Source organism: Bos taurus, chromosome 5 (assembly GCF_002263795.3).
Source record: "Bos taurus isolate L1 Dominette 01449 registration number 42190680 breed Hereford chromosome 5, ARS-UCD2.0, whole genome shotgun sequence".
NCBI lineage: Eukaryota > Metazoa > Chordata > Mammalia > Artiodactyla > Bovidae > Bos > Bos taurus.
Genome location: NC_037332.1, coordinates 96957533 through 96981149, shown reverse-complemented (window position 1 = coordinate 96981149; position 23617 = coordinate 96957533). Strand labels below are relative to the sequence as shown.

The 23617-nt window shown below is 47.4% G+C and overlaps 1 protein-coding gene across 1 annotated transcript; it reads left to right on the top strand.

Moving 5' to 3' along the window:
- The first annotated feature begins 929 nt into the window (after positions 1-929).
- GPRC5A (G protein-coupled receptor class C group 5 member A) lies at positions 930-20768 on the top strand. Its single transcript, NM_001034515.1, is given in 4 exon segments — positions 930-1057; positions 14706-15634; positions 19472-19530; positions 19831-20768. Coding segments are annotated over 3 exon segments (1074 nt in total). The 5' UTR covers positions 930-1057; positions 14706-14712; the 3' UTR covers positions 19924-20768.
- Positions 20769-23617: the final 2849 nt, after the last annotated feature.

Genomic DNA, 23617 nt, shown 5'->3' with positions numbered 1-23617 from the left:
TCACTTACATGCATAGTACCCCAGGTGTGCTGACCAGGTGTGCTAACTAACCAGCACCTTAAATGCACCCAGCCCTCCCTCTTGCATGGCAGTGGGGTAGAGCCTTGCTGGAGGCTGGCACCCAGGAGGCAGCCACTCAGGGATTGTTTGACAAGTCAATAAAAGCAGGTTTCAGTGGTGGAGGAGTGGGCAGCGGAGGGAGAGGGAACCAGACAGAAAGGCAAATTCTTTTATATCATAATTTTATCTGGCATCCATTCTCTTCCACCTGAGTTGTCAAGGCTCTAAGCGGGGGTTAGTGAGGAAATGAAGACGTAAGGACCTGCCCTCTCCCTCTGTCCGTCATCGGGCAGCACTGGTGGGTCTGGGGACAGTTCTGACCGGGGGAGTTGCCATGCGGGGCTGGATATTTTTCTTGGCCTCCATCCGCCTTGACTGCCACTGCGGAGCACCCAGGCGCTGGCCAGTTCTTCCTTTCCCCGGCCTGGCTTCCCAGGGTACCCAGGAATCACATGGGATGTTGCGAACTGTCCAGCCCGTGTCCTGGGCAGACTGGAGTGCCCAGTGGGAGGGCGGGGGTGGCTCTCTCCTGGAGGTGACAGCTGGCCAAACGGATAGGAAGCATCTGCTCTCTGGCCCCTTCCTTTACCCTATGCCCTGGGACGTCCCGACCAGGTGATGCACCGCACGCGGAGCGGAGTGGGTGCTCTGGCTCTCCCCTCCCACCACCACCACCACCGCCGCCGCCACCCATTCCAAGGGTGACTGTGGCGCTGACGTCAGGCGGCTTTTGGCTCATGCTCTGGCCCGGGGACTTTATTTTCATAACAGCGCGCAGTGCCGTGGAACTGGAATAGGCGTGTCCTCTCCCCCTGACCCTCTCCCGCCCCTTGTCCCTCTGCTCACTCCCTCCTCCCTCTGCCGCCTTTATAACTGCTCGGCGCCGCGAGGGCGCGATCCCTGCCCACGGGCTCTCCCAGAACCTATAGGGGCTACAGTTCTCCCTCCGCGCGCGCGAAGCAGCGCCAAGTTCACGTGCCGAAGCCGAGGCATCGGGGTAAGTGAGGCGCACTGAGGCAGAGCGCGCTGGGTTCGGTGATTGAAATCCTCGGGGGTGGGGTTTGCGGAGTAGTGGGGAGGCAGGGGTTAGAAAGCTGAGGATGCAAGAGGAGAGAAACCCCGATAATGAACTGCAGCTGGGTCGGAGGGGGAAAAAAAAATCCCAGGAAAGGAATTCCTGTAGTTTAATTCAACTCAGATTCCCGCCCCCCCTTGAAGTTCCCAGACTAAGAGGCAGAGAGCAAAAAGATAATCAGGATAAATAGTTTCTGCTCAGATACACTGAACAAACTGAGTAGGTGGAATCCTGGCCCGGCAGGTGACAAGTTCTGGGCTCAGTCTAGGGAAAGAGAAAAGAGGGAGGAAGATCTTAGAGGAATGGCAGGGAACTGGCTGGGTGGGCAGGAAGGAGATGGTGACCCCTGCTAGTTTACCCAGATACTGAGAAATGTCCATTTATTTTGTCCTTTCACAAGTGTGCCCTTCTGAATTTTGCGAAGTAGATTCTAGAAGCCACCTCTTCTCGTGACATGAGCGTGGCCATCAACTCTGCAGCATTCTCCCATCTGCTGTCCCTTGAGTTACTCTGGACTCCTGGGTTGAACGTCCATTTGAGTATCCAGTAACAGCCCACCTTCAGGCACCAACCAGATGGGACTCAGCAATGACCCCCCAGCTGTCAGATATGGTCCCTTAAACCTCCCCGGGTGGAAGGAAGTTTTGGAAAGCCAGCTCAGGTTCAAGGAATTTGTAGGACTTTCCATTCCTGAGTTGTTTCCAGGCTGATGTTTGAACACGCCACACCTGCTGAAGGGTTTGATTGAATCAGCCAGGGCTGTGGACTCATTCCTGAAGGGAATACTTGAGTTACTTGTGGCCCCTGGGAGGGGCGAGGATGGGGGGTCACAGCTCTGTCCTCTGGTCTGTGTGCTGGTACTGGGAAGGTCAACAGCGGTGTCATCTGGGAGACAGGCTCCTCGAGGTGTGGAGAGGTAGATTGGTACTTCAAGGGCACATAGGAATGAGTGGAACTCAGAACGAGCTAACATTCTGGGAAGTGCCCCTTAGCCTTGAGCTAGGAAGCCCGACTTCTCATCCCAGCTCTGCCGGCTTGTAGCTGTGAAAAGGCTGAGCTGCACCTCCTAAGGGTTTCCTCCTAAGGGGTCTTAGGGTCCTCAGCTCCCTCCCAGGGCCAGGGCCAAGAGCCCCTCTCTATCTATATACGTCTCTTTGAGCATCCTCTTTGGAGTATCCTTTTTTGTATTCTACTCCTTAGTGAGAATTGAAGGTAACAGGGCATGAAGAAGAATTTTGACTATGGTTTTATTCTCATTCTCATTCTGGGGGTTTGTCTTCAGGTTCATTGTTTTTTAAAAATCTACAGATTGAGCTGAGGAAATGGGCAGGAAATGACGTGTTGGTATAATAGGGCCCTTAAAAACAAAGAATGGAAGAATTATTTTGCTTGAGGAGTCTTCGAATTTTCTGAGTAGCTTGGTGTGTTAGTTCCTGCTTATATTCCTATGTTGATTGCCTTGTCAAAATATATGGTCTGTGCATTTCTTATTTTAGACTTTATTGTTATTATTATTTTTGTGGTCTAAGATATGCTGTTTTGTAAATGTTTCATGACCACTTCAATAGAAGAAATCATATAGAGAAGTTGGTAAATGAGATTCCTGGCCAAAAACATCCCACAGCCTGTTTTTGTAAATAAAGTTTTATTGGAACTCAGCCATGCTCATTTTGTCTATGTATCACCTATGGCTGCTTTTCGGCTGCAAACAAAAGGACTGCAAAGCCTAAACTACTTACTGTTTGGCCCTTTACAGAAAATATTTGCTGATCACAGATATAGAGGATCTGAATTATATTATTAATCATAGAGATCTAATGAAATATAAAGATAGAGCATGTTTTGATTAAAGTATCCATAGAATACTTAAAAAATTTACCTTATTGCTATTAATTTTTTCTATTTCATTTGCTGAGGAGTGATAAAGAAGTGTTAAAGTCTCCTGTAACTGTAATCAATTTCTTTTGATTTCTTTTTGTATTCCTGGCAGCGTTTGTGTTATATATTTTGGTGGTATATTATTCACTGCATACAAATTTATGATGGTTATATCTTCAATGTGGAACATTCTTAATTATTATAAAAAAGTTTTTAGGTCAGCATAATAGCTTTTTGTCTTAACTAAACTTTGTGTGATAATAATAACTCAATTCTCATTTTTCTTACCTTGAACAAGCTATTAACTTTGTACCTGATACATAATACTTGCTAAATAAACCTATCTGTTGTTGTTGCTTTTTTTGCACTTATTTTTCCTTTCCTTTCCACTTTTCTGAATCTTGTTGTTTTACATGGGTTTCTTATAGGTATAATATGGTTTGATTTAGTCTTTTCAAAATAAAAAACTTTGCATTTACATTTATTGTAATAATAGTTGCTTGCTATTGTCATCTAATTTTGGCCGCATAGTCTGCTCTCTCCATCTTCTCCCACATTAGATAATCTATACTGTATTTTTAGATACACTGAGTGTATGGTAGTACCATTCTCAGGGTTTAGAAATACAGGTTTGTAAGGAGAGATAAGTTTCAGACCATAAATATATCACCTTTATATGTGGAAATAAAACAGTTGAAATAAGGTGTCTTTGAGGTGGTATACCAGAAGAGGACTTCATCTTATCCACCTATTTTCTCGATGCTTTTCACATCCTTAAATTCTGGGCATAAGAGATTTAGTAGTTTCACTCAAAATCTTAAATCAAAAAAAGTGATTGCCTATATTTTATTTTACATTTCAGTAATTTCTCTAAAGTTCACATGCATTGTTTAGAATAGAAGAATATGATAATACCTCCAAAAAGTGAAGAAATTGGGATGAACACTGTTCTTATTTGGGGTTGGCCAAAAAAGTTCATTCAGGCTTTTCTGTAAGATCTTATGAAAAACACAAATGAACTTTCTGGCCAACTCAGTGCTTGTTTGACTCTGCCTATGTGGGAATGATGATTTATTTTCTCCTAGTTACTACTCAGAAACTCAACTCAGTGATGTTACTCAGATGTTGTTCACACGCTGTTGCGACGATGCATCACGTTTATGTCATCAGAATCCAGATGGCTTACCGGGAAGAGGGGATCCTGGACATTTTGTTGTAGATACTTTCCATTTACAGCTAATCCTGCACCTGGTACAGAGAAACTTCCCTGGGACTCCACCCTCATCTTAGAACTCAGCCTGGACTAAAACCCACAGATTAGCACCACATATGCAGCTCCCCACATCTTTCCTTTCCATTACTCACACTTACTAATGAATAACTTGCTTTGAGTTTTATTCACACTCTGCAAATCATTTGCTCAACAACCACTGTGCAGAGTACATAGTGAGGGGAATGCCAACGAATAGAAGATTTGCTCTATTTCCTTAAAAGTTTGCTATCTGATAGGTGAGTTAGCACTGATATTAATGTATACTGTATCAGGGGGCCCCAACCTCTGGCATCTAATGCCTGATCATCTGAGGTAGAACTGATGTAATAGTAATAGAAATAAAGTGTATAATAAATGTAATGAACTTGAATCATCCTGAAACCACCCCCCAACAGCACATTGGTCCATGGAAAAATTGTCTTCTGAGAAACCAGTCCCTGATGCCAAAAAGATTGGAGACCGCTGTAATATATGACATATTTATGGAAAGACGAGTGCTGAAAAATAGTTAATAACTACAGTGAGATCACAGATTTAGAATGAGATGGGACTGATAACTAAAAAACCCTCAAGGTAGAGGTAAGTTTGGAGGCAAATTTCTAAGAAACATGGTACATGAATTGTGATTAGGGGGAGAAGGGTCCCTCTGGCAAGGAGAATAATGCATGTGGTGAGGCAAAGAGCCACTTTGTTAGAGAAGGTCTTAGATGAGCCCCAGTTCCCTTCCAGAGAGAAAATGCTCTTGGAAGTTTTTCATAGATGTGGAGACGGGAGTTAGGAAGGCTGGAAAAAGTAGGTGGGAGGACTAGTTGGAGAAAAGCCTCGAAGCTCAAATTGAGGCTGAATCTGTTTTAATGGACAAAAAGGAGATGATATGCTTTTTTTTTTTTTAAGGTGTTTTTGATGTGGACCATTTTTGAAGTCTTTATTGACTTTATTAAAATATTGCTTCTGTTTTATGTTTCAGTTTTTTGGCCGAGAGGCATGTGGGATCTTAGCTTCCCGACCAGGAGTTGAACCTGCACCCCCTGCATTGGGAGGGGGAATCCTAACCACTGTATCACTAGGGAAGCCCCCTGGCAGATCCTTTTTTGTTTTTAAACTCCTAAATCCAAAAGTCCATTTTCAGGTCTTCTCTTCTTTGCTGTCCTTGGAGCATCTTACTCCATCAACCACTCTGAGAAGCTGCTCTTTGGCTCCTGGGAGACCAGCTGGGCTTATTTCTTGTACTAACACTGGCAATCTCTTTTGAACAACCTCTGCTGATTCCTGCTTGGTTGAGACGGTGTTCCAGGGTTTTGTCCTCGGCCCTCTCGCTGCCATACATGCTCTCTGTATGATCTGGTATCCACAGCCTTCCAGTGCCTGCTGTGACCCCTCCGTGACCCTTCACTTGTGCTCACAGCCCAAACATCTCCTGAGCCTCAGACTCACATGTCTGAGCACAGGGAGGTCAGCAGAACCCGGTGTCGTGGAGCCTGGCTTTTATTTATTTTTTTGGTTGCACTGTATGGCTTGTGGGATCTGAATTCCCTAACCAGGGATTGAACCCGGGCCATGGCAGTGAAAACCCAGAATACTAACCACTAGGCCACCAGGGAACTTCTAGGAGCCTGGTTTCTAAAAGTCAGTGATCTTGGGCAAGTTATTTAATGCCTCTGTACCTCTGTTTTCTGCATGTAGAAAGGGGGCATAATCTGGCATGAATACACCCACATTACTATATATGAGTCAGAAGATAACCAACAAAGACCTACTGTAGAGCACAGGGGAACTCTCCTCAGTACTCTGTGTAAACCCATATGAGAAAAGAGTCTAAAAAAGAATGAATACAGGTATATGTATAACTGAGTCACTTTGCTGTACACCTGAAGCTAATGCAACACTGTACATCTAGTAGACTCCAATAAAATGAAAAGTGGGGCCATAGTAACAGGGCTGTTGTGAGGATTAAATGATGCCTCCCTGACCAGGGATCGAGGAATGGAATCCGTGCCTTCTGCAGCGGGAGCTGAGTCTTAACCACTGGACCTCCAGGGAAATCCCTCCAATTCATCTTAGATTCAACAGATCTAAACTGGGCATCTCTTCCCACAAGCCTGTATTTCGAAGCTCCATTGATTCTGCCTTCCTAAGAATCTCCTACCATTCCTTGCCCATCTCTCAGGCCTCATCTCCCTGGTTTCCTCTCTAAAGCCTTTTTTTTAAAAAACAAACCCCATTAGGGAGAGTGGGGTTTCACTGTTTTCCGTGTGCCCTCAAGATTCCCCAAACACTCTACAACCCTTATTTGTGTGTCAGTGTGACTCTGTTGGTCGTCCTGGGGCAGCGGTCACACTCTGGGTCTGAGGGTCCGAGTGATTTGTATACTTAACACGGCGCCTGACACAAAGTACACACTTAAGTGTTGATTGACAGGAAGATTGACCAATTACAGAGTTGCTTACTTTGGAGCCTTCTCAGATGTTGTTTAAATAGAGAGAGGCTTAAACAGACTTGTGGTTGCCAAAAGGGAAGTGGGGCTGGGGTAGGGATGAATTGGGAGTTTGGGGTTAGCAGATGCAAATTATTATATAGAGAGTGGATAAATAAGATGGTCCTATTGTGTAGCATAGGGTACTGTATTTAATATCCTGTAATAAACCATAATGGAAAAGAATATGAAAAAGAATATAAATATGCATAACTGAATCAGTTTGCTGTACCCCTGAAACTAACACAACGTTAACTACACGTCAATGAAAAAAATAAAAATGAGAAAATAAATAGAGGCTGGAGTCAGGGAGAAAAGCTTCAGGGAGCATAATAGTGATTTAGGGATGAAACAAAAGATTAAATTCTAATTAAGACTATTCATAAAGGGATAATCTTCCTTTGTTACACTGAATATGTAAATTCATCTCTCTAAGAATCAGTCTTATCACCTACAAAATGGGCTGTAGGAATATTAAATGATAAAATAGATGTAAAACCATGTTAATGAGTGAATACACATGGAAACGTATAAACTCTCAGCATCGAGTCTGGCTCTTAAGGGGTCTCCACATGTGACAGTAGTTGTCATTTGTATTATTCATATTTATATTGTGACTATTGTTATTACTACTGATGGACTGTGGCAATTCCAGAATAGAGAGAAAATTAAAATGCTAGAAAATTGCCAATTTGCCAGGCTGGGATGTTGTGAAGACTTGGCTTGACTTAACAAACACCAGGCTGGGATGTTGTGAAGACTTGACTTGACTTAACAAACATTTGAGTTATTTTTTATCATTCCCCAGGCAGTTATCCTAAGAGGTCATTATTATCCTCTTCTTTTTATTGAAAGTTTTTTTTTTTTTTTTTGCTGTTTTTACTGGAGTATAGTTGATTTACAATGTTGTGTTTGTTTCAGGGGTACAGAAAAGGGAATCTGTTATATATATGCGTGCTAAGTTACTTCAGTTGTTACCCCATGGACTGTAGCCCACCAGGCTCCTCTGTCCATGGGATTCTCCAGGCAAGAATACTGGAATGGGTTGCCATTTCCTCCTCCAGGGGATCTTCCTGACCCAGGGACCGTATATATATATACATAGGGGCCTCCCAGATGATCCTGACCCAGGGACTAAACCTGCATCTCTTAAGTTTCCTGCTTTGGCAGGTGAGTTCTTTACCACTAGCAACACCCGGGAAGCCCCTGTATGTGCTGTGCCAAGTCGTTTCAGTCGTGTCCGACTCTTTGTGACCCTGTGGACTGTAGCCTGCCAGGCTCCTCTGTCCATGGAATTCTCCAGGCAAGAATACTGAGGTGGGTTGCCATTTCCTCCTCCAAGGGATCTTCCTAACGCAGGGATCAAACCCGAGTCTCCCGCATTGCAGGCGGAGTCTTCACCACCTGATGTCTTCTTCTTTTTAGATGATAGAATGAGATAAATCTTATATAAGGAGGAATGTAAGATCAGCTCTGGGCAAAATTCAGGGCCATGGGTAATTCCTGCTCAGATAATCTGGGGAGGGTTGCATACAGCCAGCTAGGCAACCTACTAAGTCTGGATGTAAGTAACTCCAGACACCCTCCCCACATCTCTGGGAAGAGAGGAGTCTCAGAGGTTGGAAAGGAGCACCTGAGAGACCCTTCACATGCTGGCATTTGACCTTGCATCCCCGTCAACGCCTGTGTCGGTCAGGGCCACTCTAGGGTCAGTCCTGCTCCAGTGACTCTGCAGCTCTGTCTGGCAGGCGAGTGTTCCCCTTGTGTCCTGAGCCGGTACTCAGACCCTTCAACCTCACCTCCAGCCCTGGTCTGGAGTTTCGTTAGTAGTTTGGGGCAGAGATTCTTTTAATGACAGGAGATGGGGCAGGAAGCAGGATGAGGGGATGGGAGAAAGAGACTTGGGAATTGTCTACAAAGTTGGACATGGGCTCAGAATGCCTAGTTCAGCACCCAGCTGCCTTTCATAGAGGAGAGAACGGAGGCTCCAGGAGATGGTGTCCACCAGAGAGAGGCAGCTGAAACCCCTCTGTCCTAAAGATCGGAGTCAGAGGCCTTGGAATAGAGCTCAGTGACTCCCTCCCTCCCTGCTTCCCTCTCGTCTCCCCCCCGCAACCCCCGCTTTGGTTCTTTTTCTTTTCCCTTTCTCTTTCCTCCGTCTTTTGTTTTTTTAACCTTTCGGTCATGCACTGACTCATCTGAAAAGGGTTTAAGCCAGCACCAAGGGCTGTCGGGGTCTTGGCTGTGGGTGTTGGTGGATTACTAGATGGGCGTGGTTGGCTCAGCTGCTGTAATAAGTGAAGGGGGTCTCACCCTTATGACTCAAGGTCCTTGCTCGTGTCTGGGGCTATGCTGAAACCTCACCATCTTCCTCCATAGTGCAGGGTTTAGTCATCAGAGAATTGGGTGGGAGCGAATGACTGGATTCCAGTAAAACCTCTGCTTAGATCTGCTTACTCAGGATCCAAGCTACCTGGAGGCCCCTGGAATCACTTAGTAGCCCAGCTGTGGCCAGACTCCTACCTCAGACCCACCTAAGGAGGATGGGTGAAAGGGAGTTAGAGCTGGGGATGAACGCAATGGAGGCTTATGAGGAATCCCACCCCACCCCACTGTCTCAAGAGTAGCCCTGCTCCCCATCAGATTCTACTTCTATCCACATGCTCACTCATCCATCCTGGTTAGGTGCTTGCCCTTCCCTGGTGGCTCAGCTGGTAAAGAATCCACCTGCAATGCTGGAGACCCCGGTTCTATTCCTGGGTTGGGAAGATCCGCTGGAGAAGGAAACGGCTACCCACTCCAGTATTCTTGGGCTTCCCTTGTGGCTCAGCTGGTAAAGAATCCACCTGCAATGTGGTTTGAGCCTTGGGTTGGGAAGATCCCCTGGAGAAGGGAAAGGGTACCCACTGCAATATTCTGGCCTGGAGAATTCTATGGACCGTATAGTCCCTTGGGTTAAAAAGAGTCAAACACGACTGAGCGACTTTCACCTTCACTGCGTCAGGCGCAAGGCTAGTGGTCAGGTAGAGAATTTTAACAGCTCAATCCCTGCTTTAAGGAGGTTTTGAATTTAGAAGACAAAGACTCACTAAGAGGCACTACAGGATTTTGTGATAAATGCAGGCGATGTGGAGGCTCTCTGGGAATTCAGGGGATGTATCTCTCTCATCAGGGGGCTTCCGCGGTGGCTCAGCTGTAAAGAATCTGCCTGCTAATGCAGGAGACACAATCCCTGGGTCAGCAAGATCCCCAGGAGTAGGAAGTGGCAACCTACTCCACTATTCTTGCCTGGAGAATTCCGTGGACAGAGGAGCCTGGCAGGCTACAGTCTATGGGGTTGCAGAGAGTTGGACATGACTTAGTGAGTAAACAACAACAGCAATCTCTCATCAGACTAGGGCATCCAGGGAAACATCCTGGAAGAGGGGACCTCTAAGGTGAGGGATGTCAGGGAGAACGTCCCATGCAGATGGGGATGGCAGATTTGAAGCGAGATAGTGGGGCTTGTTGGGAGGACAATGAGAAGCACACATATGGGGATGATGAGGAAGGCATGGTCAGCCATGAGGCTGGAGAGGTAGGCAGGGGCTGAGGATGTACAGGTGATGGCTCGTCCCCCAGCCTCAAAGAGAGTGACCCTGAGAGCCTAAGCCTGGGACTCCCCTGGTGGGCCAGTGACTAAGACTCCATGCTCGAAAAGCAGGGGGCCCGGGTTCAACCCGGGTCAGCGAACTAGATCCCACATACCACACCTAAAAGATTCAGTGTGCCCCAACTAAGACCTGGCACAGCCAAATAAATAAATAAAAATAAAAGTGATTGCAAGACTTAGACAAGTGAGTTGTATACAACCATGCTTGACCCATTGTGAGAATGAGTTAGGAGACCTTCCCTCCTCTTCAGAGCAGGTCCAAGAGTAAATTGTCTCTTTTTGTCCTCCTTTGGCCTTTGTAGAGCACCTGCTTTCTTGGTCGGACTCTAGGTCTCTCTGCCCACCCTTCCTTTTTTTTTGACTGTGCTGTAAAGCTTGCAAGACTTCAGTTCCCTGACCAGGGATTGAACCTGGGCCACGGCAGTGAGAGCATGGAGTCCTAACCACTGGACCACCGGGGAAGTCCCATAGGTCTCTCTGCCCTTGACTCTGGGTACGAATGATGACTGCATGACCTCTAGTCTCCTTTCTCTTTCTGCTCCAGCCCTCAGGTTCTTCTCCGAGGCTGTTGCTTTAGCTCCTGGAGGTTTCTATTCTCAAATGGTGGTACTGCTCTTTTCTTCCTCAAACCCTGCTTTCTAAAGGACGTCAGCTCCTCAGAACCCTGTCCCTTTCCCCATCCCCGATCGTGGCGGCTCGTCTGGGCCATTCCCTGCGTGACCCAATGCCTTCTCAGTGCAGATCTGCTGTGAGTGAGTTTGTTCAGTTTTATTTCCCTCTGAGAAAATGTAAACTGCTAGGGACATTTCAGACCCGTTGCGCAATCGCTGTCATGTTGGGGAAAGGGTGGCGGAGGAGTGAGAGGTGAAATAGGAAGGATAGTTTCAAAAAATTAGTCACTCAGATAAAAAAAAATTACCAAGAAGTTTTCATTTGAAAAGGTTTTCAAATATTCTTAATTTGAGAGAATTGAGAACCATGAACCTTAATTGGATATCCATTTGATATGAAAGAGTCATTGTTAATTTCTAAAGTTCAATTAACTTAAAAAGGAGTTTTGTCCTTTACAAATGTATGCTGAAGCAGCTATGTAGAGAATGATGCTTGAGATCTGGCTAAAAAACCTAGTGGGGCCTTCCCTGATGGTACAGTGGTTAAGACTCCTTGCTCCCAATGCAGGGGGCATGAGTTTGATCCTTGGTTGGGGAGTTAAGATCTCAGATGATGAGAGGTATAGCCAAAAAAAAAAATCGTTAATTGCTGAGACCTATTCAAGGGCAAGTCTTATGGCCAGGCATAGATCGCAAAATGGTTTAGGTTAAAAATGTTTTCTCTTATGTTAAGAAAGTCATACCTGGTTCTCTTTCCTCGGGGACCCCCACCTTGCGTGCTCACAGTGTTGGATCCTGGTCTGTGGGTGCCAGGAGGCCCCAGTACACAAACCCTCCCTGTGCAGCTGCACAGAAGTGAGGGGGGCGGGGGGCAGGTGTCTCTGCTTGACCACCCCTCTGTGCAGCACCACAATGTTCCCTTAGTGGAAAACCTCATCAGTCTCTCAAGATTGAGGGTTCAGAGTAAACTGGTTCAGAGTCCTTTACAATTATCAGATAATTATGACAACAATAACTTGTCAGCCAACAGCACTGCCCTGAGGGGTGGGGAAGGAGCAGTGCCAGGGAGGGGCACAGAGGGTGAGAGAAATACCTTTCCAGCTGGCAACCGCCCTTATGATTAATCTGAGAGGAGTGAGGCGAGGAGGTGCTAAGGGAGGAGAAAGTGGAGCCTGGTCCCTTCCCCTGCGGATGCTGCCCTTGAACTAGACCAGGCCCTTCCTCTTCTGCATCCTCAGCATGGACAGGGGGGCCTGTCCCTCTCCCCGTCCTGTACCACCCATATCAGACTTTGGGGGGCCTTGTATTTCAGGGGTTGCCTGTATCTGAAGCTCATCTGCCTTTCTTTGTCCTTTTGCATCTCATTCTGTACTGCCTTGCGGAGGTAGAACATAACCCATTCTTTGCTCTGTGCCCTGCATGCGGTTGGGATGACCAGGGTGTTATATCCCTGGGTTGGAGTCCAGGTGACAGACCCCTGGCCAGGGGAGTCCATGGGAAGGCTATGCAGCAGTGGCAGGTTAGATCTGTTTTTTCTACTATAGAAGAAACATGTCTGATGTGTGTTTCCCCTTTACCAGTTGATCATCTGGAAGAATGATGGACACACGGTGGTGCTGGTTGAATGAATGGCCGGGTTACAAAGTGAAGCTTAGAGGGACTTCCCTGGGGCTCAGTGGTTAAGACTCTGTGCTTCTAATGCAGGGGACATGGGGTCCACCCCTAATCAGGGAATTAAGATCTCACATAGCACCCCTGCAACATAGCAAAAAGACAAAAAATAAAATAAAAAAAATAAACAGCATACAACAAAACAAAAGCTTTCTATTGTGTCATAGAAACTTAAAAACCGTTAAATAATTCAGAAAAAAAAAATTATAGATCTGTTGAGAAGCTATTAGGCTCCTCTGTCCATGGGGTTTTCCAGGCAAGAATACTGAAGTGAGTTGCCATTCCCTTTTCCAGGGGAATTCTCCTGACCCAGGGATTGAACCTGGGTCTCCTGCATTGCAGGCAGGGTATTGTTTTTGTTTTTTTTTTTTTAACCATCTGAGCCACCAAGGAAGCCCCAAAAGGAGCATTAGCTATTGGTAACATTTTCTGTTGGATCACCTCCTGTTTTCCAGGATGTTATTCCAGGATGTGTCATCCAGGATGTCCCTCCTTACGAGTAGCTTATTAAGAGTTCACTATGGGGACCTTCCTGGTGGTCCAGTGGTTAGAACCCCACACTTTCACTGCTGAGGGCATGGGTTCAATCCCTGGTTGGGGAACTAAGATCCCGCATGGCCATGCAGCATGGCCAAGCCTATGACAGGGAAGACTGGTTCCATTTCTTTTGGGATCAGCAGTGCCATCCTTACAAATGTTAATTAGGGAGGGAAAATGATGTGTGGCAGCAGAACTCAAGATGAGGGCTCAGTGGCTAAGAGGGGAAGGCTGACACTCTGCAGAGAAATCTATGGTTCAGATAACTCAGATAATACCTATGATTCTCTTGTCTGAGAGAGATTCGGAGGCTTACAGATAACATCTGTGGCTGGGCCTGAGGTAGAAAAAAACTGGAGACTGTTAATATGATTCAAAGGCTTGTGGGATTTTAGTTCTCTGATCAGGGATCGAACTCGGGCCCTGCCAGTGAGAGTGCGGAGTCCTAACCACTGAACCGACAAGGAATTCACAAAGTATTAACTTTATGGTTAGATAATTCCATGGTCACCAGTTCCTAAGAAAGCACTAGTCAAAAATATCAGGAACCCCGGCAAGTTCTTTGTGACGTTATTTCTTGAGATGTGGCTCAAATACTGCATTCAAAGTTTTGGGTTTCCTGGCTTCAGGGAAAATATGAATATAGTTAAATTGCGGGGAGGGAGGTACGAGGAGTCCCTTCCCTTCATCAGCCTTTAGAATTTGCCATGAGAGGTGGAGAACAGCTAGTAGCTTGATCTAACGTTGTAAATTCAGGGGTAAAACCCTGACTGCCTGTGCTAAGTAGCTTCAGTCATGTCCAACTCTTTGCCACTCGATGGACTGTAGCCCACCAGGTTCCTCTGTCCATGAGATTCTCCAGGCAAGAATACTGGATTGGGTTGCCATGTCCTTGAGCTTCCCTAATAGCTCAGCTGGTTAAGAATCCACCTGCATTGTGGGACACCTGGGTTCGATCCCTGGATTGGCAAAGGGAAAGGCTACCTCCTCCAGTATTCTGGCCTGGAGAATTCCATGGACTGTATAGTCCATGGGGTTGCAAAGAGTTGGACACAACTGAGCAACTTTCACTTCACTTGCCACTGCCTTCTCCAAAAAACCCTGACTAGAGAAGGCAATGGCACCCCACTCCAGCACTCTTGCCTGGAAAATCCCATGGATGGAGGAGCCTGGTGGGCTACAGTCCATGGGGTCGCTGAAGGTCGGAAACGACTGAGCGACTTCACTTTCACTTTTCAGTTTCATGCATTGGAGAAGGAAATGGCAACCCACTCCAGTGTTCTTGCCTGGAGAATCCCAGGGACGGGGGAGCCTGGTGGGCTGCCGTTTATGGGGTCGCACAGAGTCGGACACGACTGAAGTGACTTAGCAGCAGCAGCAGCAGATATACAAGATTGTTTCTGAATTGTTTCTGGTCCTCTGTGCCTGAGTTTATGGGAGAGATTCACCCCCAGCCCAACTTTGCTTTCTTGCAGGACCAGAATGTCCACAGTAGCCCCTGCTGGTTGCCGCTCAGACCTGGACTCCAGGTACTACAGACTCTGTGATAAGAAGGCAGCCTGGGGCATCGTCTTAGAGGCATTGGCTGGCGTGGGGGCTGTAGCCTCGGTGGCCTTCATGATCGCCCTGCTGGTCCTCATTTGCAAGGTGCAGGACTCCAATAAGCGCAAACTGCTCCCCACGCAGTTCCTCTTCCTCCTGGGTGTGCTGGGGATCTTCGGCCTCACCTTCGCCTTCATCATCACACTCAACGGCGGCACGGGGCCCACGCGGTTCTTCCTCTTCGGCGTCCTCTTCGCCCTCTGCTTCTCCTGCCTGCTGGTTCACGCCTTCAACCTGACGAAGCTGGTGCGAGGGAGGCAGCCACTGTCCATGCTGGTGATGCTGGGCCTGGCCCTGGGCTTCAGTCTGGTGCAGGACATCATTGCCATCGAGTACGTGGTCCTCACCATGAACAGGACCAACGTCAACATCTTCTCTGAGCTTTCTCCCCCACGGCGCAACGAGGACTTCGTCATGCTGCTCATCTACGTCCTCTTCCTCATGGCGCTGACCTTCCTCACGGCCTCTTTCAGCTTCCAGGGATCCTTTACTGCCTGGAAGAGACACGGGGCCCATATCTACCTCACCACGATCCTCTCCATTGCCATCTGGGTGGCGTGGATCACCCTGCTCTTGGTCCCTACCCTCAGCCCCCAGTGGGATGACACCATCCTCAGTTCAGCCTTGGTGGCCAATGGCTGGGTTTTCCTGTTGGCTTACATTGCACCCGAGTTTCACCTGCTCACGAGGCAACAGAACCCCATGGATTACCCTGTGGAGGACGCTTTCTGTCAGCCTCAGTTCATGAAGCAGAGCTATGGCGTGGTGAACAGAGCTTACTCTCAAGAGGGGATCATTCAAGGTACAGAACCTGGTTGGGTGCAGAATCCTTTGTGGGAAAAATGGGTAAAATAAAATAAAATCGTAAGATATTATTACTGTAGGGAACATGCAGGACATGCTCCTGATAAAACACAAGTTCTCCAAAACTCAGGTCTTGCTTAGAATCATCCAGCTGGTTAGAGACAAATAGAACTAGCAGCTGGCCTCAGGAGTCATTAGTATTTTTTTCTGGTTTTGATGTAGGTCATTTTTAAGTTTCCCTGGTGGCTCAGTGGTAGAGAATCCAGGAAATGTGGGTTCAACCCCTAGGTCAGGAAGATCCCCTAGAGAAGGAAATGGCAACCCACTCCAGTGTTCTTGCCTGGGAAATCCCATGGACAGAGGAGCCTGGCGGGCTACAGTCCCTGGGGTCACAAAGGTTCAGGCATGACTGAGCACACAGGCACAGACCATTTTTACAATCTTTACTGAATTTATTACAATATTGCTTCTGCTTTATGCTTTGGCTTTTTGCCTGCGAGGCATGTGGGATCTTAGCTCACCAACCAGGGATTGAACCCGTGCACCCCCTGCATTGGAAGGTGAAGTCTTAACTACTGGACCACCAGGAAGTCCCTATCTAGTACTTTCTATCCAATACCATGTAGGTTTCTCTGAATCAAAACAAGATGGAGCAAAGGAATGGACAAGGAATGTTTAGAGAAATTCCCAGAGACAAGTGGGTGAGATGATGGTGTCCTTTATAAAAGACAACTGGGCAACTTTTGTAGAAATGTGGAGACTTTGTGGATTTTAAAAAATATATATTTATTTAATTTTTGGCTGTGCTGGGTCTTCATTGCTGCGAGGGCATTTTCTCTAGTTTTGGCCAGTGGTGGCTACTCTCCAGTTGAGTGCAAGGCCTTGTCATTGCAGGGGCTTCTTTTGTGGCAGAGAACGGGCTCTAGGGCACTTGGGCTTCAGAAGTTGCAACACGGGGACTCAGCAGTCGTGGCTTCCAGGCTCCCATGCGCGTTGACTCAATAGTTGTGGCACAGGGCTTAGTTGCTCCCAGGCATATGGGATCTTCCCAGATCAGGGGTGGAACCCACATCTCCTGCATTGGCAGGCAGATTCTTTACCACTGAGCCACCAGGGAAGCCCCTGCTTTTGTAGATTTGAGTGCACCAAGCCCAGCCATGCAGTGACCACAGAGCACAAAGCGGGGAGAAAACTCTTTTATCATAAACCAGCAGGAATCTCCATAAAGCTACTGAGGATTTTGATGTAGCCTGAAGAGCTACATTTTCTTGTCCATCTCTGGCCTGCAGGAGGGAATTTTGCTCTTGTCTGGAATGGTGAGCAGCCAGACTACACTAATAGCCAAGAATGCCTTTACTCATACGCCTCTGTGGAGAAGGCAATGGCACCCACTCCAGTACTCTTGCCTGGAGGATCCCATGGACGGAGGGGTCTGGTGGGCTGTAGTCCATGGGGTCGCTAGGAGTCGGATACGACTGAGCGACTCCACTTTCACTTTTCAGTTTCATGCATTGGAGAAGGAAATGGCAACCCACTCCAGTGTTCTTGCCTGGAGAATCCCAGGGACGGGGGAGCCTGGTGGGCTGCCATCTATGGGGTCGCACAGAGTCGGACACGACTGAAGTGACGCAGCAGCATATGCCTCTGTGCATTGGTCTCTTGAGTTTATATCAGTCTCTGGGCCTAATCAGGGAAGGGGTGGGGGTTGCGAATAGGAGGGAGGGTCCTCCAAGGCCAGGTTCGTAGCCCCAGCTAATGAATTTCTCTGCCCTTGGAGCCTATGGTACACAACCTGCTGGTATTATCTCTGTAGTCCTGGTCCCTCTCCTGTGCCCCGGGAAGTCTGAAGGGAGGGGGAGAGCCAGCGGGCAGGGCAGAGGGGATATTTTCCCACCCATCTCCTCCTGTCCATTCCCGATGCTTCAGTCTATCACCTCATGCCTGAATCCATGTTATGGGTCCTTAACTGGCCTTCCTTCCTTTCATCCTTTCCCTTCACTCCATGGACCACTGTCAGCTCCCTCTCCCTAAAATACTCTTCTGCCCACCCCCTTTCCGGCCTCTATGCCTCACTGGCTCCCCGGTATCCACTGCTTTTACCAAATCCTTGTTGGGCTTCCCAGGAGGCTCAGTGGTAAAGGATCTGCCTGGCAATGCAGGAGACATAAGAGATGCGGGTTCGAGGAGCCTGGCGGGCTACAGTCCCCAGGGTCACAAAGAGTCGGACACGACTGAGCGACTGAGCACACACTGCTGGTGAGGCTGTTCACAGCCAGAACCCCGCAATCCCCAGATCTGTGCTCTCAGCTCAAACAAACCAAGTGCCCTGCACTTTCCTGTCTGCCTGTCTGGGCTCGAAGATTATCTGTCCCTCCTTATTCTCTTTACTCAAAGAGAACATGTCCCTTCTTATTCTCTCCCTTTTCCAGCGTCCCTACTCCCCAGTCCTGCTCTGTCTTTTCTCCACCCATCTAGCTCTAGACCTTTGAGATGCTGTTATCAGAGTCTGTCTCATCTTGGAGTTATTTGCTGTCAGATATTAGCTGTTATTAGCTGTTATTAGCTGTCAGATATTCCGGACTCTCCAGTGTCAGCCTTAGGGCAGGAATCATTCTGATTAATCCTATTTTCCAGAATATCTCACATACTTAGGTATTTGTTGAGTAAATTGAAGAGGTAAATTTGGTGGGAAATAAATGGATTGCTTTAAATTGCATTGTATTTATGTATTCCTCTGCCCTGTGAAGAGTTGGACATGACTGAGCATGCACTCAAGCATGCATGGACAGCTTGGGGGATCTTAGTTCCCCAACCATGGGTCGAACATGGGCCACGGCAGTGAAAGTGTGGAGCCCTAACCACTGCACTGGAAGGGAATTCTGTAAATAGTTTCTGTGATGAATGTGTGTGTTTACTGGTCTGTTCCTGAGTTTAAATCCCTCTGATTCCGGACTTCCCTGGTCCTCCAGTGGTTGACCTTCACTGTAGGCAGCACAGGTTCAATCCCTGGTTAGATCCTCTATGCCCCTTGTCCATGAAAAAAAAAATCCCTCTGATTTCTCCCAAATAATAGAAAATGATTGCTCATAGACTCTATCCCTTCACAAAGAAAATCATGGAATTTCCACCCTTCCTTGTTGGGCAGGTAAAGAAGTGGGTAAATCCTCAGTAAGATTCCCTCTAGACACATCTCTGGTCAGATCTGTGTCTGAAAACGCTAGCTTCAAATGTGCTTTTGAAGTGGCCTAGGACAAAGACCCTCTGGAGGTTTTTTTTTTTAACTAATTTATTTTTAAATTGAAGGATATTGTTGTTTTTGGTCAAACATCAACATGAATCAGCCATGGGTGTGCATATATCCTCCTGGAGGGTGTTTCTGAAGGCATTTCCCTAGTGATTATACACGGCTAGTTGTTCATTTATTTAACCAATTTTGGGCTGACTCTGTGCCTGGTCCTAGGCTTGAGGACAGTTTCCTCTGGCACAAAATTGACCATTGAGGATTTCCTTGGTGGTCTGATGGTTAAGACTCTGCACCCCCAATGCAGGGGGCCCAGGTTCAATCCCTCATCAGGGAACTAAGATCCCAGGTACTGCAACTAAGACCTGGTGGAGCCAAATGAATAAATCAATACTAAAAGAATTAAAAAGAGAGTAAGAGAGCTCTTTAAAAACAGACAACCAAACCAAACCAAACCCCTGATCGTCTCCCAGGGAGACAGAGAATTAAATGGATATGCATCATGGTTTATACATGACTCGCCTGGGGTGAGCACAGATTGGGGCACAAAGGAGGGGACCCTGACGTTTACCCACTCCTCTCTGTCTGTTTCAGGTACTGAAGAGACGGGGAGCACGCTCTATGCGCCATACTCCACCCATTTCCAGCTACAGGTAAAGCAGCCCTTTCCCCTTTCTCGTCGGCAGTGTTAGCACCCCAGGAGCATCTGTCCTTAGGGAATAGATGATATTGCCACTCTGATGGCCTCTGGATGTCACCTAGAAAGGATGACGGGTCTACTTTTCCTGTAATCTGCCTCATGAGGTTAGGACAGGAGACCCGAGCACAGAGCAGGAGGGGGCTGAGAAGAAAGGGGAGGAGTGTTAGAATCCTGCCCGGGTTGGAGCAAGAGGTGCTGTGGAAATGGCCGGGAAGTGCAGTGAGTTGAACAAGATGAAATGCTTCCTTTTCAGAATCGGGATTCCGCAAAGGATTTCTCCATTCCTCGGGTCCAGACTCGGGTTAGCCCTTACAGTGACTACGAAGGAAGGAAAGATGTCAGTTAACATGACCCAATGGGTGAGATGAAGGAAGCAGGTCAGCAGAACCAGCAGGGAGTCCACGAGATGAAGGCTGAGTCCTGAGTCTTCCCAGGAGCATCAGAGGAAGACCTCTCCTCCCACATCCTCTGTCCTGGGATTGATGGGGCTGCAGGGACCACAGTTCTCAGCAGCACTGTGGTGGTTCCTTGGTCCCATCCCAAGGCTACTTCTCTTGAGTGGGAGTCTCGGGCAACTCAGGGCAACTCTTACCATCCCTGCCATTTTACACGTGACTGAGGCTCTGGTCATCTGACCCACACGCTGACCTGTTCAACCTCCAAAGCCAATTCTTCTGACTCTGGGCTGGCTTTGTGCCAATCGCTTGGCTCAGAGCAGAGTTGCACATCTGAGCAAAAACAGCATAGGACCATCTCTCAGCCCACCCTACCCACATCTACACTGGAAGCCAACTTACCGGTACCTCCCTTCTTGCCCGGCTGGGACAGGCTTAAAAGTCACCTGAAATTTTCGCACCTCTGTGATGCCGCCTAACCAGGGTCCCCAGCGCCAGCTCTCCCAGACGTGCTATTGGTTCTCAGACTTACCTCCCTGCTGTGCCTCACCAGGGGCCATCCCTCCAGACTGCGCTGGGGTGTACAAGCCCGAATTCTCTTTGCCAGGAGGCCGTGTGCTGTTTTGCTCTGAGTTCCCATCCCCTTGCTCCCCAGCGTCTGTAAATAGACGTACCCTGTGTTCACCCGCTGCATTCTGGAAGTGGGTATTGTCCACACACGGGCAGGGGGTTGTTTCTTGTAAAATAAGTTATTCGCCATTCTTCCCTCCAGATGCAATAAAAGTGTGGCCACAGCCATGTGAGGGGTAGGCGCCTGACATTTGTCTTTATGTGGGATCTGAAGTTCAAAGTTCGGTCCCACTGGGTGTGGACTTGAACTTTCTCCACGTGTCTCTCCTCCTCCTTGTGTCTACAAGTGTGTGTTGCCCAGTTTTAGGGGTGAGTGACAAAGGTAAGGGGGAGCTGTGAAGGGTCAAGAGTCTGAGGTTTTGCTCCAAGTAAACAGAGGAGTGGCAACTTCAGAATGGAATTTGGCAGCCAGGCTCAGACCAGGAGGAGACCTCAAAGCCAGTGTCACATTTCATTTGAGGTTTAATTGTAGGAGGGGTTAAGTCCAGATCTCTAATTTAATAGAATTAGTTCATAATCTCTCATTTGCTTAATCCCAGAAACAGCTTTGTTGGGTAGGGCAGTATAAAATTGCTTTTGGGTAAAGAAGAAGAAAGAAAAACTGAATGACATTTATAAGATTGATTGCTGAGTTAAGGATTTACCACCCAAGAGCCTGATGCTCTGCTGCTCATCACGAAGAAAACCCAGTGTGGGGAGAGGTGTGGTGAGGTTGGAGGGAATTAATGACGCGCTGAATTAGGGAAATGGACATTTCACAGAGATTTAGCTGATTGCTTCTCACATGACTTTGCACTAACGTCAGCCTAGTTTTGTATTGGAAAGCGGAGTTACAGGGACTTCTCTGGTGTTCCCTTGTGGCTCAGCTGGTAAAGAATCCTCCTGCAATGTGGAAGACCTGGGTGCAGTCCCTGGATTGGGAAGATGCCCTGGAGAAGGGAAAGCCTACCTATGCCACTATTCTGACCAGGAGAATTCAATGCACGTCATAGTCCGTGGGGTCTCAAAGAGTCGGACGTGACTGAGTGACTTTCACTTCACTCTGGCAGTCCAGTAGTTAGGACTCCACACTTACCACTTGCCCCACAGTATGGCCAAATATATATTAATATATATATGTAATATATATAATGTGTGTGTGTGTGTTAGTTGCTTAGTCATGTCTGACTCTTTGTGACCCCAGAGACTGTAGCCTGCCAGGCTCCTCTGTCCATGGGATTTCCCAGGCAAGAATACTGGAGTGAGTTGCCATTTCCTTCTCCTGATCTTCTTGACCCAGGGATTGAACCCGAATCTCTTATGTCTCCTGCATTGGCAGGCAGATTCTTTACCACTAGTGCCAGCTTCAATACACACACACACACACATATATATATAATATATATATACATGTAGGGCTTCCCTGGTGGCTCAGTTGATAAAGATCTGCCTGCAGTGCAGGAGACCTGGGTTCAATCCCTGGATCGGAAAGATCCCCTGGAGAAGGGAATGGCTGCCAACTTCACTATTTTTGCCTGGAGAATCCCGTGGACAGAGGAGCCTGGCGGGCTACTGCTCTCACTGGCCTCACTGCTGCTGCTGCTAAGTCGATTCAGTCGTGTCCGACTCTGTGCAACCCCATGGATGGAACCCACCAGGCTCCCCTGTCCCTGGGATTCTCCAGGCAAGAACACTGGAGTGGGTTGCCATTTCCTTCTCCAATGCATGAAAGTGAAAAGGGAAAGTGAAATCGCTCAGTCGTGTCCAACTCCTATCGACCCCATGGACTGCAGCCCACCAGGATCCTCCGTCCATGGGGTTTTCCAGGCAAGAGTACTGGAGTGGGGTGCCATTGCCTTCTCCACTTGCCTCACAGTGTGGCCAAATATATATTAATATATATATATATAATATACATATGTATATATATGTAATATCTATCTATCTACAAAATACTCTACCGCAAAACAGCAGAATACACATTCTTCTTGAGTATGCATAGACCATTCTCTGGGATGGATCACATCTTACACCACAAAACTAGTATTAACACGTTTTAGAAAACTGAAATCATAACAGGTATTTTTTCTGATCATAATAGGATGAAATAGCCAACCTCCCCACCCAAAGGAAAACAAAAGAAAAGGGGAATCACAAATGATGGTTTGGACCCTTCTAGATTATTCTAGTCTTCCCAAAGAGGCCATAACGCAGTGAGGTTTGTTGTGAGGAGAAAACAATATAATTTCATGTATATTATCTGTCACAGTGTGGGTACTCAAGAAATATATGTATTTCCTTCCCTCTTTTCAAAAATTTTTACTTATTTAGCTTTTTTCCTTTTTGGCTGTACTTTGAGGCATGTGGGACTTCCCTGACCAGGGTTGGAATCTGTGGCCCCTGCAGTGGGAGCTCGGAGTCTTAACCACTGGACCGACCACCAGGGGAGTCCTCCTCCACTCTTTTCTCTTCTTCTGAGTTTGTGGCCTGTCAATCCAGCAAAGGGAGCTGAGTGAGGGCGAAGCCACCAAACACTCCGGATTTGCTTCCTTTTTAAGGAAAACATGTGCCAGGCCTTTGTAGCCCCTCAGGGGTCATCCTTAAGTCAATCTCTTCAGAAACACAAGAGGACATGAATATGGCACTTGTCGCTAGAGACTGCTTTCTCTTCCAAGGGATAGTTTGGACCAGTAGACCATCCTGTCTCTGAGTTCTTTTTCTTGCGGGTGGTGGAAGAATGTTCCCCATTCAGGCAGCAATTGTTGCCACCCCCACCCTCCCTTCCAGAGGCTAATCTGACTTCAGGTCTCTGTGTTCTGCACATAATTAAACTCTTTTATTAATAGGGCCACCCCAGGGGCTGGAGGTTTGGACATGTGAGAATCAGTGTGTGACTGGAGAAGAGGGTTTCAGAGCCCTTCCTCCAGGTCTCCATCGCCACCTGGGCTGAAATAGAATGGGCAAATTGAGCCCAGCCTGGTCCTTGAATGATGCCAATTGATTGATGGCTGGGACCCAAGACGGCGTCTCCCAGGA